Source organism: Centropristis striata, chromosome 16 (genome assembly GCF_030273125.1).
Source record: "Centropristis striata isolate RG_2023a ecotype Rhode Island chromosome 16, C.striata_1.0, whole genome shotgun sequence".
NCBI classification, from domain to species: Eukaryota; Metazoa; Chordata; class Actinopteri; order Perciformes; family Serranidae; genus Centropristis; species Centropristis striata.
Window position 1 is genome coordinate 32081207 of NC_081532.1, and position 16986 is coordinate 32098192.

At 36.7% G+C, this 16986-nt stretch overlaps 1 protein-coding gene across 1 annotated transcript; it reads left to right on the plus strand.

Moving 5' to 3' along the window:
• Window positions 1–400: 400 nt before the first annotated feature.
• LOC131987771 (cyclin-K-like) lies at window positions 401–15782 on the plus strand (the record flags this gene model as incomplete). The annotated part of the gene is made up of 10 exons (XM_059352633.1): window positions 401–627; window positions 2726–2807; window positions 3729–3860; window positions 5834–5939; window positions 7090–7147; window positions 9027–9196; window positions 11712–11884; window positions 12928–12958; window positions 13090–13161; window positions 14546–15782. Coding segments are annotated over 10 exons (1563 nt in total), but the record flags the coding sequence as incomplete, so codon positions are not given.
• Window positions 15783–16986: the final 1204 nt, after the last annotated feature.

Below are 16986 nucleotides of genomic sequence, written 5' to 3' on the forward strand. Positions count from 1 at the left end.
GGACGTTTACTTTTAGAAAGATTTAAGACAACCATATATGGTAATGTTTGAGCTACAATGATTGGTTGACGGATACGTCAATCATTGATATTGCTCCTCTCTAGTCCGGTGGTCTTTGTTTGTATCATGGTGTGTAGCACAACTGGAGTATACGGCGATCAACTACAACCGATTTATGATATCTAACTTTTTATTCAACAGTGGTATTCCTCTCATAGACATGTCACATGTGTTAACTACTGTCACTATTAAAAGTTGTTAAGTTGGACAAATTGTGTCGCGGTTATGTCAATTAAATTGCTGTAAGTTACAGTAACGTTACATGTAATCGTAGCTGGTAGCATTTGCCGATCACCGCAGTTGCTAGCGGGTTGAATGCTTCCACAACACGAAAATATAACCCCGGGACAAAAACAACCTGTCCACCCTGGACCTCATCAAACCCCTGACCTGCTGGGACAGGAAGGACCCGGCCACCCTGGAACACATCAAGCCATGCTGGTACTGGGACAAAAAGGACTTGGCTCACAGTCCATCCCAGTCGGACGGACTGGACCCTGCCATTGAGGCCCGGTACCGCAGAGAGGGGGCTCGGTTCATATTTGATGTGGGCACACGGCTCGGGCTGTATCCTTTCTTGTGGGAAACACGGGGAACCTAGCATTAGCACCTACATGACAGATGTCGTCACACTGTTAAAATAATCGCCTAAGTCTTCTTTGTCAAAATTGTTGTTGTTGTTTTTTTCCCCTAAATCATCTCCCCATGATGCCGGCCACCTATGGTAAAATCACCTACATCCTCAGTTGATCACATCATGATTTTACCCCTTTAACATCATCACTTCTTTGACAATTTGCCACATTCATAGGCATCAGATAAGAACCCAGCAAAGAAGAGCTAGAGGGAGATTGTTTAGTTATCAGTTTAGTTTATCAGTGTTTTATTTTTGACACTAATATTGGTAACACTTTAGTCTCAGGTGTATACATAAGAGTGACATGAGCGTGTCATAAACATGACATGGGATGTGTCATGAACATTTTTTTTATTACTTTATTGCAGGTTATGAAATTACAAATATTAACAGCTTCATCACATATTCAATTCATCCTGCCACATTAATGCATTTTTTACAAGAGGCAATGCCAAAAGAATAAGTAAATAAGATATTCATTTTTAATTGTTTGCTTATTCAATGAATTGTAGTGTCATGAACATTAATGACACTTTGAAGTAACATTAATGCTCATGATACTTGTCATGTTTCTGACAGGCTTGTGTGACTCTTATGTAGACACCTTCAAAATAAAGTGTTACCATATCTTGCTTAAGTCACAAAGGCATGTTAAAAAAATTGCCTGAGTCATTTTTTTCTCTTAAGTTACCTATTTTACACACAGTGTTATTACTATGCCAATAGCCATCCTTTGTTACATCCTTTTTGAGTGAAATGATCGATAAATGTCATATGTTACACTTTTGGTGAAGTTTTTTTGTGCTTCCTGCAAAACTTGAAAAAATGAGTTAGGGGATTATTTTAACAGGGTGACGAAATTGGATGATGTAAAGTCATGTCCATCACCTGGTAAACAAAGAGTACAATGACCTGATATGTGATTGTTCACATGGCTTGTGTTATGCTCTGAGATATATGCTACATTTTGCCTCCAATACAGTGGTGGAATGTAACTAAGTGCATTTACTCAAGTAATGTACTTAAGTACAATTTTGAGGTACCTGTACTTTACTTGAGTATTTCCATTTAATGGAACTTTATACTTCTACTCCACTACATTTAGAGACAAATATTGTACTTCTTACTCCACTACATTTAGCTGCCAGCTTTAGTTACTTTTCAGTTCGAGATTTAACATGAAATACAGGATAAAGTAAAAGTTATTATACATTTTAAACTCAACAGTATATTACATATTTAACATGAGCATTATCTTTACAAAATCAAAACACAATCAATACAAATAATCTAATGATTATGAAACAATCTGAGTGGGGTCATTCTGCATAACGAGTACTTGTACTTTTGATACTTTAAGTACATTTGATGCTGATACTTTTGTACTTTTACATGAGTAAGTTTTGAATGCAGGACTTTGACTTGTGGTGGAGTAATTTCACAGTGTGGTATTAGTACTTTACTTGAGTATTTCCATTTTATATAATTTTATACGTTTACTCTATTACATTTAGCTGACATTTTTAGTTACTTTTCAGGTCCAGATTGAACATAAAAAAACATGAACAATTTAAAGTGATTATACTTTTTTTAATTAAACCTTACAAGGGTATATTAAGTAGTTTAAAATTAGCCCTACTTTGAGAAAATTAAAAGCTGCTTACATAAATGCATCAATAATAATAATAATCCAATAATATATTCAGAATATGTATAACAATCGGAGTGGGTCCATTGTTCATAATGAGTACTTTTACTTTTGAAGTAAATTTTGATGCATACAAAAAAAACAACTTAAAGGGTAAACTAATTTATACTTTTGTTTAATGTGCTAAGTTCATCACTTATTTAAGTTACACTGTAGCTTCCCATCATTATCAGCAATTGTCTCATTTAAATTCGGACAATAGGAAAAATAATATAATATAATGTAGAGTCTAATGGGTAATAAAGTTGACTAATGTAGTGTAGGGGAGTTTTAGACTCTCTCAGACTCAGACTAAGACTTCTTAACCTCACTGGCTGCAGGCATTATGACACTCTGGCTACTGGAATTGTTTATTTCCACCGCTTCTACATGTTCCATTCCTTCAAACAGTTTCCTAGATATGTAAGTATGGAGTTATTTATCCATGTCAGGCTTGAAAACTTCTGTTGCCTTCAGCTTTTTGGTGGGTGTACAATGAAACTGTGATGAAACTACACTACCGGTCAAAAGTTTTAGAACACCCCAATTTTTCCAGTTTTTTATTGAAATTCAAGCAGTTCAAGTCAAATGAACAGCTTGAAAGGGTACAAAGGTAAGTGATGAACTGCCAGAGGTAAATAAAAAAAGGTAAGCTTAACCAAAACTGAAAAATAATGTACATTTTAGAATTATACAAGTACGGTAGGCCTTTTTTCAGGGAACAAGAAATGGGTTAACAACTTAACTCTATGGAGTCTTGGGCTATTTTGTCAATTTTTGAATTATTTTCATGTCTTTGCAAGTCATTTTGTGTCTTTTTTTGGTCATTTTGTGTCTTTTTTAGTCATTTTGTGTCTTTTGGTGTCTTTTTTTGTCATTTTGTGTCTTTTTTTAGTCCTTTAGTCCAACATAAAATGTGATTTTAAATCTTTTTTTTACTTTCAAAACACTATCATGCTCAATAAAGAATTTTAAATGTTGCAAATGTGCATTCATTTCAGAGTACACTGAGACATTAAACTGCATCATTTTCAATTAAATTCTGGAAAAGTTGGTGTGTTCTAAAACTTTTGACCAGTAGTGTATCTCTATGGTAATGTATGGCAACACTGCCACATTGCGATGCACTATCGAGCAGTTTTCTACCATTAAAAACACAATAAACTAGTTTTATCCTAGAAATATTTAGAGAGCAAATGAGAGAACTGCAGTAATTAATTGCTGCTCTGTATTTTGGCAGCACTGGCCCAGTAACCCTCACCAGGAGAAGTGCACTGATAAAAGAATGTTCTGTTCAGTTTAAATGAATACATCTTGTTTTTAACCTGGTGCATGTACCTGTAGGTGACAGGAGGATGCTGCCTTTTCCTGGCAGGCAAAGTGGAGGAAACTCCAAAGAAGTGCAAAGATATCATCAAGACAGCTCGCGGCCTGCTTAACGACGTCCAATTTGCACAGTTTGGAGACGATCCCAAGGTCTGTAGCAAGAAATCTTTCATCACCATATTGAATTATTAAAATACTTTCAAACACAACACAAGCATGTTTAGAGTGCATAACACCAAGCTAGTACTAAACAGAAAGTCTTTTCTTGCCTGTGGTTTCCTGTGGATTCACTTGAGCTTGTTTATTTAGCCTGGGCAGATCAAAGTGTTTCATTCATGATCATGTAATTTATGATTTAATTTATGTCCCCTTTTCCAAAAGTCCAAATAGTTGGGTGGTAAATAAAACAGCATGCAATAATTTGCTAATTATTTTTTGACATATATTCAATAGAACACTGTAAGAAGACAGCATGTTTTGTTTCTCGGAGCTAATACACTTTAGTTTTTTTGTAAATATACTGTTCACTGTATGCATTCTGTTCTTATTTTGTAAATATACTGTTCACTGTATGCATTCTGTTCTTATTTTGTAAATATACTGTTCACTGTATGCATTCTGTTCTTATTTAAGTTCACACAGAATCCAAACATTTATGGACTTGGGGTTGTACATTATATACAGAAAACTGAAAAGGGAAAGAACCCTAGACATGTTGCCAGACTAACAGAAACAGAAAATGACCAGAAAAGACAGAAAATGACCAAAAAAGGAAACAAAATGACCAAAGAAGACACAAATTGACCACAAAAAAGACACAAAATGACAACAACAAAAAACACAAAATGACCAAAAAAAGACATTAAGTGACCAAAAACACATTAACACATGAACACTGTAACACAGTGGAGACAGAGCTGACTTCCAAAATGATTTGGCGACCCCCAGAAATCATCTCGCGACCCCAATTGGGGTCCCGACCCCAAGGTTGAGAATAGCTGCACTTCACCACCATGTCGCCCATAACCTGATTTGCAATCTTAAATTGTGCAAAAAGACGGCTTGATGGCAAATCAATCTATTTGCTCCAGCCCCTCTTTGTTTTCTTCTTGAACATTTACAGAAAAGCATAAGTTGTCATAATGAAAGCATAAAAAGTTGAATCAACAAAAACCTTCAGAATATGTGATTAGCATTTACAGACAGGGAGCCTTTATAGTTTTCCCAAGAAAACCTCACATTTCTAATCTAAATCTAATCGAAGTGACTTTAGGTCAAATGCGTTGTGGAAACTCCCCAACCCTCAAATGGAAGAAGATATGTAAGTTTTATGATCATCTTACCTTTGCAGTGTTTAGGGGAAATGGGGCCCTCTGGATTATGTCAAAAATCCTTTTGACAACCTGATCTTTCAGATTTATTTATTTAAACAATTTAACATGCATGTTGTCCGCGACCCCCGCTCACTGAACAGAATTTCACGCGCACAGTTCAGATCATACAAACTCAGTTGATACAACAAATTTTGGACAAATAATGAAGCACAAAATGACCCAAAAAAGAAACAAAATGACCAAAAATGACCAAAAAAAGGAAACAAAATGACCAAAAAAGACACAAATTGACCACAAAATGATAAAAAAAAATACATAAAATGACAAAAAAAGACACAAAATGACCATAAAAAGAAACAAAATGACCAAAAAAAGACATAAAATGTCTAAAAACAAAAAAAGACACAAAATGACCCAAAAAAGGAAACAAAATGACCAAAAAAGACACAAATTGACCACAAAATGATCAAAAAAATACATAAAATGACAAAAAAAAGACACAAAATGACCATAAAAAGACACAAAATAACAAAAACAAAGACACAAAATAACCATAAAAAAGACACAAAATGACAAAAAAAGACATGAAATGACTAAAAAAAAACCACACAAAATGACCAAAAAAGACATTAAATGACCAAAAAGACTAAAACACATGAACACTTTAACACAGTGGAGACAGAGCTCACTTCCAAAATGATTTGGCGACCCCCAGAAATCATCTCGCGACCCCAATTGGGTCATACAGTCTATCACCATTTGCTCAAAGAAGAATGATTTTCCTAACAGGAGGAGGTGATGGTGTTGGAGCGCATTCTGCTGCAGACCATCAAGTTCGACCTGCAGGTGGAGCATCCCTACCAGTTCCTGCTGCGCTATGCCAAACAACTCAAAGGTGCCTCTGCTTCTCTCTGTCCAGTTCTGGGCCTTGTTTCAAATTCTCAGGGAGAAATGCCTTGAGCAAATTAGGCAAAACATGAATTTACGTGATCATCTCATTTCAGATGTGAATTCAAATTGGATCAGTAATTCATCAATTTTACTTCTAAAACACTGCACTTGAAACATCCCAGACCTTGTGAAATAAACAAAGTAGAATAGCCAAGAAAAATGTATTGCACTTGGAGAAAATCAGGGACATCATATCTGCTAAAGAGGATATCTTTTTTAAAATCTGGCAACCTTTTCTTGATTTTAATGTCTAAAAACGGAATTAGTGCTATTCTGTTGCTGTGCCATTTGTGATATACCCATGTTTTGTTTGTCTCATGTCAAAAAAACATGTGGGGTTCTGTGTAGCTCCACCAACTATTTCTAATTTGTATATATTTTTCTGTTATGAAAACAATAAAAATAAATACACAAAAAAAAAAAATAGCCAAGAAAACCTAAAGCACTATAATTATTATCGATTAAATACAGAACATTAAACACCAAAAAAAAAGGTGCCATGTCTCCTCTGGCAGTGAGGGGGACTGGCCACAAGGTGGGGCCCCTCAGTAGCAGGAAAAAAAGTCTTGTGGCTCCCTGTCTGTGATTCGTGACTACCAGCCTTTCATTGTGTTAAGGCAGAAGATAATCAATCAATCAATCAATCAAATTTTTTATTCAAGACTCAGGGTCCATAGGAGACAGATATTAAAAACAGGAACATACAAATAAATAAATAACACAGCAGACAAAAATATGACAGAAACCAAAAAATACAAAAAGATGATCTTCAGACCGACCAAAATAATAATAATGAACAAGTAAAAGGAAAAAGAAGCCACTGGACAGGGTTTTTAATACCATTGGTGTATTCCCACAGAAAGCACATTCAGAAGAAAATAAAAAATAAAATAGCCTGTACGAAAAAACAATCATTCCAGTATAATGATTAGGAAATTTTTATTTTATTTTTTTATTTAACCTTCATTTAACCAGGGAATATCCCATTGAGATTAAGAACCTCTTTTTCAAGGGAGCCCTGAAATGTAGTATTCAGTTGCAGAGGGACGGAAGAATCTGATGGAGCTAATAGACAAACTACTGCTGTTTTTCAGGTGACAAGAACAAGGTGCAGAAGCTGGTTCAGATGGCCTGGACCTTTGTGAATGACAGGTAAGCTCAGAAACCAGTGTTTGTGACTGAAATTGAAAGGTTCGCAATACACAATATATATTTACTTTCCACCTTTGTTGTGAATAAAAGGTGGTAATTTAAACTTTGAACGAGCTTCAACATGCCTTTTTCTTCAGCAGTAGAGTCTTGCGTGGTGAGCGTGCATACAGGCCATGGCAGTTGAGTACATTACTTAGTTTCTTTGAAACAATCTTACCTGCTAATTCCAGGTATTTCTGAAGCTCTCCCCAAGTCGTCCTTGGCTGTTGGATGACTTTTCTGATAATTAATTAATAATCGTGGACGGTTTATGATGATGGCAATCGCACCGAGCACTGGTCCCATACAGCAATAGCTGTAGGGACCAGTGCTTGGGGCAGATTTTTAAACGTCTACTTCTCCGGCATAATTTCACCTAGAGACTCCATTTAAACTTTAAACAGTAGACACAAGTCTTGTATATTGGTGTATTGATCCACGTTTCGATAGGTCATATAGTTTTTTATCAATCCCTGTTCAATGACCATGATCATTTTTGGAGAAATTCTGAGATTATAATGGGTGTGTGTTGCACGGAATGTTCATGTCACAGTGTGTGACATCATCGCCAGAGTGTAAAGGGAGAGAAAAAATTGTCAAAAAATACATTTGAAAACTGCGCTCCAGGCCGCAAATTCCACTCTACGGAAATAATTTATACATAGAAACGTAGGAAAATTAGTCTTCTCACTCTTCAAACACACGCGCTCACACACACACACACACACACACACACACAGACACACACAGGTAACTTTATGTGATTTTAATTACACACACACACACACACACACATACACACACACACACAGGTAACTTTATGCGATTTCCGCTACACACACACACACACACACACAAATGTGCACGTAAGCGCGCACACTCCTCTAGATACACGTTTCACACACACACTCACACACACACACACACATTTTGAGGTTAAAGGGCATAGTTTGAAATCTCTGAAGCATCTCATCACAGTGTACACACACCGGCAGTAGCCACCGTGGCCCTTTCAGAATTTCCCCAGAGGAAATTTTCTAGTTTCACATTATTACACATAACTTCATTTCTGAATGTATGTGTTTATTATTTTTATTTGTATGGAGAACTTGGATTGTTACCAACATCTGATGAAAATTTCATGTCAAAATCAATGGTACCTTAAGAAATATATTTACTGAGGAAAATGGTGACATGTTCAATACTTATTGTACCCGCTCTGTTTTAACAGGATCTACAGTAGTTAGGGTTACAGTACAATAAACCAAAGTGAAAAAAGTAAAATAAAGGGTCAAAGAATAATCTAAACTCTGTTATTATATGTCGTCACACTGTTAAAATAATCGCCTAAGTCATTTTTTGTCAAGATTGTTTTTTTTGCCTAAATCATCTCCCCATGACGCCGGCCACCTATGGTAAAATCAGCTAATCCTCAGTTGATCAGATCATGTGATTTTACCCCTTTAAGATAATGGCCTATGTCAAGTGTTTGACTTAAGCGGATTTATTATACCTAAGTCAAAATAAAATGTGACTTAGGCAATTTTTGAACATGCCTTTGTGACTTAAGCAAGCTATGGTAACACTTTATTTTGAAGGTGCCTAAATAAGAGTGACATGAGCGTGTCATAAACATGACATGGGATGTGTCATGAACATTAATGACACATTGAAGTAATGACACTTTGAACAACTTTTATTCAGTTTTCAGTTCAGTTTCAGTTTTTTGTGTTTCCTGCAAAACTTCAAAAAATTAGTTAGGCGATTATTTTAACAGGGTGACGATGTAGAAATTATTATGGTTATTATTAATAATAATATCCATTTTGCTGCTCCCCAGCCTCTGCACCATGGTGGCCCTGCAGTGGGAGCCACAGATCATAGCTGTGGCTGTCATGTATCTCGCTGGGCGTCTCTGTAAGTTTGACATCCAGGACTGGACGTCCAAGCAGCTGTCCCGGCGCTGGTGGGAGCAGTTTGTCCATGACGTTCCTGTGGAGGTGCTGGAAGGTAATGGGAACGATTCAACGCTTCCACACTATTCATAGTTGGATGTTGCTCTAATACAGCTGTTCTCAACCTTTTTGAGTCGGGACCCCCAATTTAACATGCATGTTGTCCGCGACCCCCGCTCACTGAACAGAATTTCACGCGCACAGTTCAGATCATACAAACTCAGTTGATACAACAAATTTTGGACAAATAATGAAGCACAAAATGACCATAAAAAGAAACAAAATGACCAAAAAAAGACACAAAATGTCTAAAAACAAAAAAAGACACAAAATGACCAAAAAAAGGAAACAAAATGACCAAAAAAGACACAAATTGACCACAAAATGATCAAAAAAATACATAAAATGACAAAAAAAGACACAAAATGACCATAAAAAGACACAAAATAACCAAAAAAAGACACAAAATGACCATAAAAAAGACACAAAATGACTAAAAAAAGACACAAAATGACAAAAAAAAAACGACACAAAATGACCAAAAAAAGACATTAAATGACCAAAAAAAAACAAAGACAAAATGACCAAAAAAAATACATAAAATGACCAAAAAGACTAAAACACATGAACACTGTAACACAGTGGAGACAGATCTGACTTCCAAAATGATTTGGCGACCCCCAGAAATCATCTTGCGACCCCAACTGGGGTCGGGACCCCAAGGTTGAGAATAGCTGCTCTAATAGACAACATTAGTAACATCATCAGTGTCGCTAAAATTATGCTAAATCTATGTCGATTTTACAAATATTAGTTGTACTTTTTGTCTTTAACATATGAATATAAGTCAGTCATCAGAATAGGGTGATCACCTCACCACTCTGTGAAATCTGTCGTTGCTATGTGGTTGTTGAGGGATGTCAAACGTTAACCTGAGTGTTAACACCAAGGAAAAGACCGCATAGATTTTCTCTTTTGAGCATCCTACTAAATGTACAGGCACTGCAGTTTCCAACGTGATATCAAGAACTGTTATGTTGTTTGTTTCATGCAGTGGTGGTGAATTGTAACTAAGTACATTTACTCAACTACAATTTTGAGGTACTTGTACTTTACTTGAATATTTTCCATTTTATGTAACTTTATACCTCTACTTCATTACATTTTGAGGCAAATATTGTACTTTTTACGTTTAGCCGACAGCTTTAATTACTTTTTAAGTAAAGATTTAACATAAAAATATGATCAATTTAAAGTCATTAGATATTTAATTTAATCAAACCTCATAACACTATATTAATTAGCCCTATCTTGAGAAAATCTAAATGCTGCTTACATAAATGCATCAATGCAAATAATCTAATATCATATTTTGAATATATAAAACAATCAAAGTGGGTCCATTCTGCATAAGGAGTACTTTTACTTTTGATACTTTAAGTACATTTTGATGCTGATACTTTTGTACTTTTACTTCAGTAAGTTTTGAATGCAGGACTTTTACTTTTTTACTTAAGTAAAGAATCTGAATACTTTTTCCACCACTGGTTTCATGGAATCAGATACTGGAAATAAAACCAAAGCTCAAGACTAGTGATGGGAATAATTAATCCATGATGGTCGTTGAGAATTTGGTCGATCACATTGAAGTTTATTGGTCTGATGTTGGCATGGAATAAAGAGACAAAACACATTCTTGTATTTTTAGCGCATGCCGGCAATATGTAATACAATAGACTATGCCTTGTTTGTGTGTAAGTGTGAAAATACAAATTTAATTGAGAAACACACTCATTAGTTATATAGGCAACTGTTCTTTATATATATACATATATATACACTACCAGTTAAAAGTTTAAGAACACACCAACTTTTCCAGAATTTAATTGAAAATGATGCAGTTTAATGTCTCAGTGTACTCTGAAATGAATGCACATTTGCAACATTTAAAATTCTTTATTGAGCATGATAGTGTTTTGAAAGTAAAAAAAAGATTCAAAATCACATTTTATGTTGGACTAAAGGACTAAAAAAAGACACAAAATGACAAAAAAAAGACACAAAATGACAAAAAAAGACACAAAATGACCAAAAAAAAGACACAAAATGACTTACAAAGACATGAAAAGAATTCAAAAATGGACAAAATAGCCCAAGACTCCATAGAGTTAAGTTGTTAACCCATTTCTTGTTCCCTGAAAAAGGCCTACTAAGCTGACCTTTTTTTATTTACCTCTGGCAGTTCACCACTTACCTTCGTACCCTTTCAAGCTGTTCATTTGACTTGAATTGCTTGAATTTCAATAAAAAACTGGAAAAATTGGGGTGTTCTAAAACTTTTGACCAGTAGTGTATATATATATATAAAATATATTTTTTCCCCATATGTGTATGTTTTTTTAAATACAGGAGTATGTATAAAAACATAACTGTTAATCAATGAATTGAACGTTAACGTTATAGATACTAGAGTTGACAGGTTTCTTCCTAATGCCCATCCCTCCTCACGGAGTGAGTACATTCTTTGTCCTTTGCTTCCTCTTTCTCTCCTCTTCTCCTCCACCATAAAGATATCTGCCACCAGATCCTGGATTTGTATTCTCAGGCCAAGCAGCAGATACCTGATGGTGGGATAGGGACTGGTGAAACCCCCCCACCACCTTCCATCCTACCTCCCACTGCCCCACCGCCAAACAAGAAGGCCTCCCCTCAGACCAGCCCCAGACCACCCAGGCTAGCCCAGGTACGTGGCTGTGTGATTGATCCATAGACTGTATAAAACATGGACGCAGTTCAACGTGGTGGCTTCTGCCGTTGCTATTGTGGCACATTGGCTCCTCCTGACTCAAGGCTAATCCAAAAAACGGGTAAAAGGCGGAGCATGGGTGGAGCTGAGGTGGGCTAAATAAAGGCAAGGCAAGGCAAGTTTATTTGTATAGCACAATTCAACACAAGGTATTTCAAAGTGCTTTACATAAACATTAAAAACAGCAAGACACAATTGAAAACAGTAAAAACAGTCAATTAAAACAGGGAAATAGAAATAAAAATAAAAATAGGATAAAATAAGATACAGCAGGATAAAAAAAGAGATAAAATAATAAAAAGCACAAGTAAAACATTGTGTAGTTAAAAAGTAAGGGCAGTAGAGTAGAGCAGATAGGTGTTAAAGTTAAGAGTACGCTTCAGTAAACAATAGTGTTTTTACTCCTGATTTAAAGGAGCTGAGCGTTTGGGCAGACCTCAGATCTACAGGTAGTTTGTTCCACAGGTGAGGAGCAGAATAACTGAAAGCTGCCTCACCCCGCTTAGTTCTTGTTTTTGGGACACGCAACAAGCCAGTTCCAGATGACCTAAGGGGTCTGGATGCTTCATAGAGAGGGAGCAGATCAAGCATGTTATTTGGTCCGAGACCATTCAGTGCTTTGTAGACCAGCAGTAAGATTTTAAAATCTGGTAAAGCCTGGTTGACCGAGCTCGAAGCTACCAATCAAGCACTGGACGCAGTTACGCATGCAGTTCACTCAAAGTAACAGTGACATGAGTTTCACATATTAACCCGCCACACAGTGTTGAGGAGGAGGACACGTTCGCGTCAGTTATTCGATTTTCTCAGTTGCAAACTGGGACAATGACAGAGGTCCGATTAGATGCCAAACTCGATTTTTAAGCATAGCTCGATGATGATAGCTGAATGATTCCTGTTAGCACTGTTAGCAAAACTGCTTTTAGCTTGAAGCAACCCTGGAAGCACTTTAACTCTGGTTTTCTTCTTTTTTTTTTTAGACCTCTTCCAAAGAGGACAGCATGGCCACTAGTAAGTAAAAATCCTAGCAAACACCAAACATACTAAATGACTTGGAAATTATTTTTTTCACCTATAAACTGTTTTTTTTTCATTGTTTTGTTTTATTAATGCCATTTTTGTCTTGTCTTTTTGTCTTCCAGGGCTCACAAATCTAGAACCTCCACCTCCTCCCCCTCCTCCACCTGCCCCTCCCCAAGCCTCCACAACTACAGGTTGGTGTCTTCTGCCCTTAATGCCATTTCAAATAGCATCAAATGCGAAAATGCCTTAAAATTGTATTTTGAAAAAAAATGGCACCAAATGTATGAAATTAATAAATCGATGGAATGGGCGAGAGTTATGTCTTTTTCCACCCCCATGCTTTATATTTACTTATATTTACCTTTTTCATGATTAAAAACATGGTCATTTGTTTTCTTGTCACAGTGAAAAAGCCTCAATACTTCACATATGCAGTACATTTTTGCATGATCAAGACAATATTTATATATATATATATATATGTCAAGAAGACGATACTTGAGGCAAGATACTTGAGACACAACAGCTGCTTCAACACACAGTTGCACAGTTGCTTCAACACATTACAGGTGCAGTGATGATGCACCTGTAATGTCACTTCATAGTGCCGGTTCATGCAGCAACATTTACACCTTCAGAGGTAGTCAAAGAGGGGGAAAATTAGTGGGAGTGTTGGAAGCGGGACCACTTTGAATCGGCCGTCCCGGCAAGGCCGAATATTCGGTCCAACAGTCATCGGATCACTGTTCAGCTCAGCAGCTAGTATAACAACTGCGGCCGACGTCGCTAACTATGGACAGTGTCCGCCGCTTAGTGTAAACAAACCGGCATGCTTACTGTAAACAATGTGTCTGCCGCTGATCGTAAACAAACTGGCATCGCTAACTGTGCACAGAGTGTAGTGTGTCCGTTGTTTGTTGTAAACAAACAGAGATCGCTAACTGAACACATACTGCTGCAGCCCATACAAATTCATTCAAATTCAAATTCATTTTTGCATCCATTTTGGTAATTTTTGCATCTATTTTTTGGTTGTTTGGTGATTTTTACATGTATTTTTGGTCAATTTGTGTCTATTTTGATAATTTTGTGTCATCTTTGGTCATTTTTGCATCTATTTTTGGTTGTTTTTTAACTTATAATGAAGCGTAGAAGAAGTTATCTTCTTGTTCTTGTATCATTTTTCCAGCCTGTGTTATGATGACGGGGTATTGTTAGCTCCACGCTCACTTAAATTTGCTGCAATTTTTGTTCAACGCAGCTCAAAATATTATAACATTTTCCCAACTGATCTGCTTTCTGCCTCTGATCCTGAGCCTGTCATCGTCCTCCACCTTTAATATGGCTATAAAAACTATTGCATTTTGTTTTTTTGAAGGTGTGGGGGATTGGGGGTGCGTCAACCCAGTTGGGACATAGAAGGGGGTGCACGGCTAAAAAAGTTTGGGAACCGCTGCCTTAGCAGGATCACTCTGAACGCCGTAAGGCAAAAAGCCAGCACAGTTCTTTCCAGCAATATAGCGGGACATTTGCGGGACCGCACTATGAAAGGGCCTTAAAGGTTGTTTGTAGTAGTGTGCCAGGTTGCCGAGGAGAATGTGCAACATGGATCAACATTCACTGCATCTTTCTTTTCTCCCACAGACCATAAACCCCCCTCCCCCTATCCACCGGCTCCAGATCTCCCATCTAAACCACCCCCTCCGCCCGTAACTCATTTCACACCTCCACCACCTCCTCCACCCCTGGACCTCCCCACCTCCAGCTCGCTGCTGTCCAGTGAAGGCTACCAGAAGCTCCAGTCCATGATGAAGACAGAGGGCTCCTGTTACCCCACTGTTCCTCAGGCCTGTGCTACACTGCTGGGTTACCAGAACTACCCACCAAGCACCACATCCTACCACACCCCCCCACTCTCAGGCTACAGTTACCTGCTTGCACCTCCACCTTCGGTCATGGGGATGGCTCCTAGTTTAAACAGTGGGTACCCACCTCCACCAACTGCTGGACACAATCAGCTCCCCCCTCCACTGCCACCTGGGATTCCCCCCATCAGCAGTCTGAGTCGGGGTACATGGATGAGATGAATACTATAAAGACAGCAGAAGGTTAAGAAAAGGCCAGAGAAATGTTTTTAAATAGTTCTGATGGACATAAAATCACTACATTAGGCAACTGTAATCATTTGAACATTTTCATCCTTCAAGAAAAAAGTTGTTTTCAGCTCTTCTTTACACAGTGATATGAAGCAGCTTACAATAGGAAAGAAAGTTTGAGCCACTTTCTGTTCTGAATTCTGATAATACATCCTTTTACACAAATCTGAAAAGTTCACATAGGCTTTACTTGACAAGGCAGTATTAACCAAGACATGGAGGATTGTCTCCCCACACAAAAATGTCTTCCCACACAACATATTATGTCACTTTTTATTTTAAACTGTGTTCACACTGTTGCATCTCATGCTCGGATAATCTCTGTTGTTGTGTTTTATTGTTGTTGAGATGTCTCTATTAATATCTCTATTGTTACCTCTTATTGATGTCCTATTTAAATGTTGATAGGAAGACAATTGTGGTTGTTCATAGCACAAATAATTCCATTCTTTTTTAAATCTTTTTTATGAGCCTATCAAGGACAACAAAGCACTGTAAAGGGCAGCTTTTTTTCCCCATCAGTTGTACATTGTTCAGCACATTATGTTATGTTTCTGTGAAAAATGCTTTTGCACTTAACACACATTTTTCCTTTGTTTATATCCTTTCAGGAATTTAAAGTAGGTTGGTGCCAAATAAAATTGGTTTGTATGTAATGCTTCCAATGTGAATACATAAGCCTATACACTTGCTCAAGGGCTCTGAGCATTTGCTTTGCCCATAGGTGTGTATGAGAGTGTGAAAGGTTGTCTGTTTCTATCAAGGTTATTATAGTTAACGAAAACTAACGAAATAATGAAAACTAGAATTGAAAAAACATTTTCGTTAACTGAAATAAAAATAAAAACTAGAGTTTTTAAAAAAACGATAACTAACTGAAACTGTATTGCGTGGTTACAAAACTAACTAAAATTATAGTGAAAATGTCCTTAGTTTTCGTTTTATGTCAACTTTTTTCATTCATAATTCAGTGTATTTATTTGAACATACAACACATGGTGAATATGTTTACTGAGACTTGGATGTCTACACTCGAACCAAAATTCAAAACACACAGAACTGTAAGAGTTAATAACCTTATTGGGGCTGAGATGGATAAACCAAAGGAAATAAAGGCAAAATTTATTATGACCACTTTGAATCTGGCACCCAACATATAGCCCATTACAAAAAAACTAAAACTAACACTAAAACTAATAAAAACTAAACTAAAACTAAGCATTTTCAAAAAATAAAAACTAAACTAAAACTAACTGAATTTGAAAACAAAAATTCACAACGAAATTAAAACTAAAACTAATGAAAAATCCAAAACTATTATAACCTTGGTTTCTATGTGTCTGACCTGTCCAAGGTGTTTCCCCGTCTCTCGCTCAGTGTCAGCTGGGATAGAAAAGAAACCTCTGTTCATGTCTTTATACCAGATCAAACTCAGGGGACTGGATGAATTCAAACACCTGGTAGGCGAGGAAGTGAGAGTTACTAGCCGTGCAGCTCAGTTTCAGGGTGTTGGCAATCTTCTTATAGCCTCGTCCATCATTATGTAGAGCAACAATTATTTTTTTAACCCATAAGAACCCAGAGCCAGTTATCCTTAAAGGATATGTTCTACAAGTGGACCACATAGAACACATTTCTGATGTTTAAAAAAAAAAATACTACCCCTAAATGTCATAGTCAAATGATCTGTGATGTGCCATATATGTTACAATGGGCGTTTATGGTATTTATGTTGATGATATTTCTTATTTTAAAACAGAAAAAAACTAGACACACAAAACAGAGACACAAATTTGCCTTTTTCTTTTGCATCTCCATAACATATATCAACATTTTGACTTAAATTTGTTCTAGAAATAT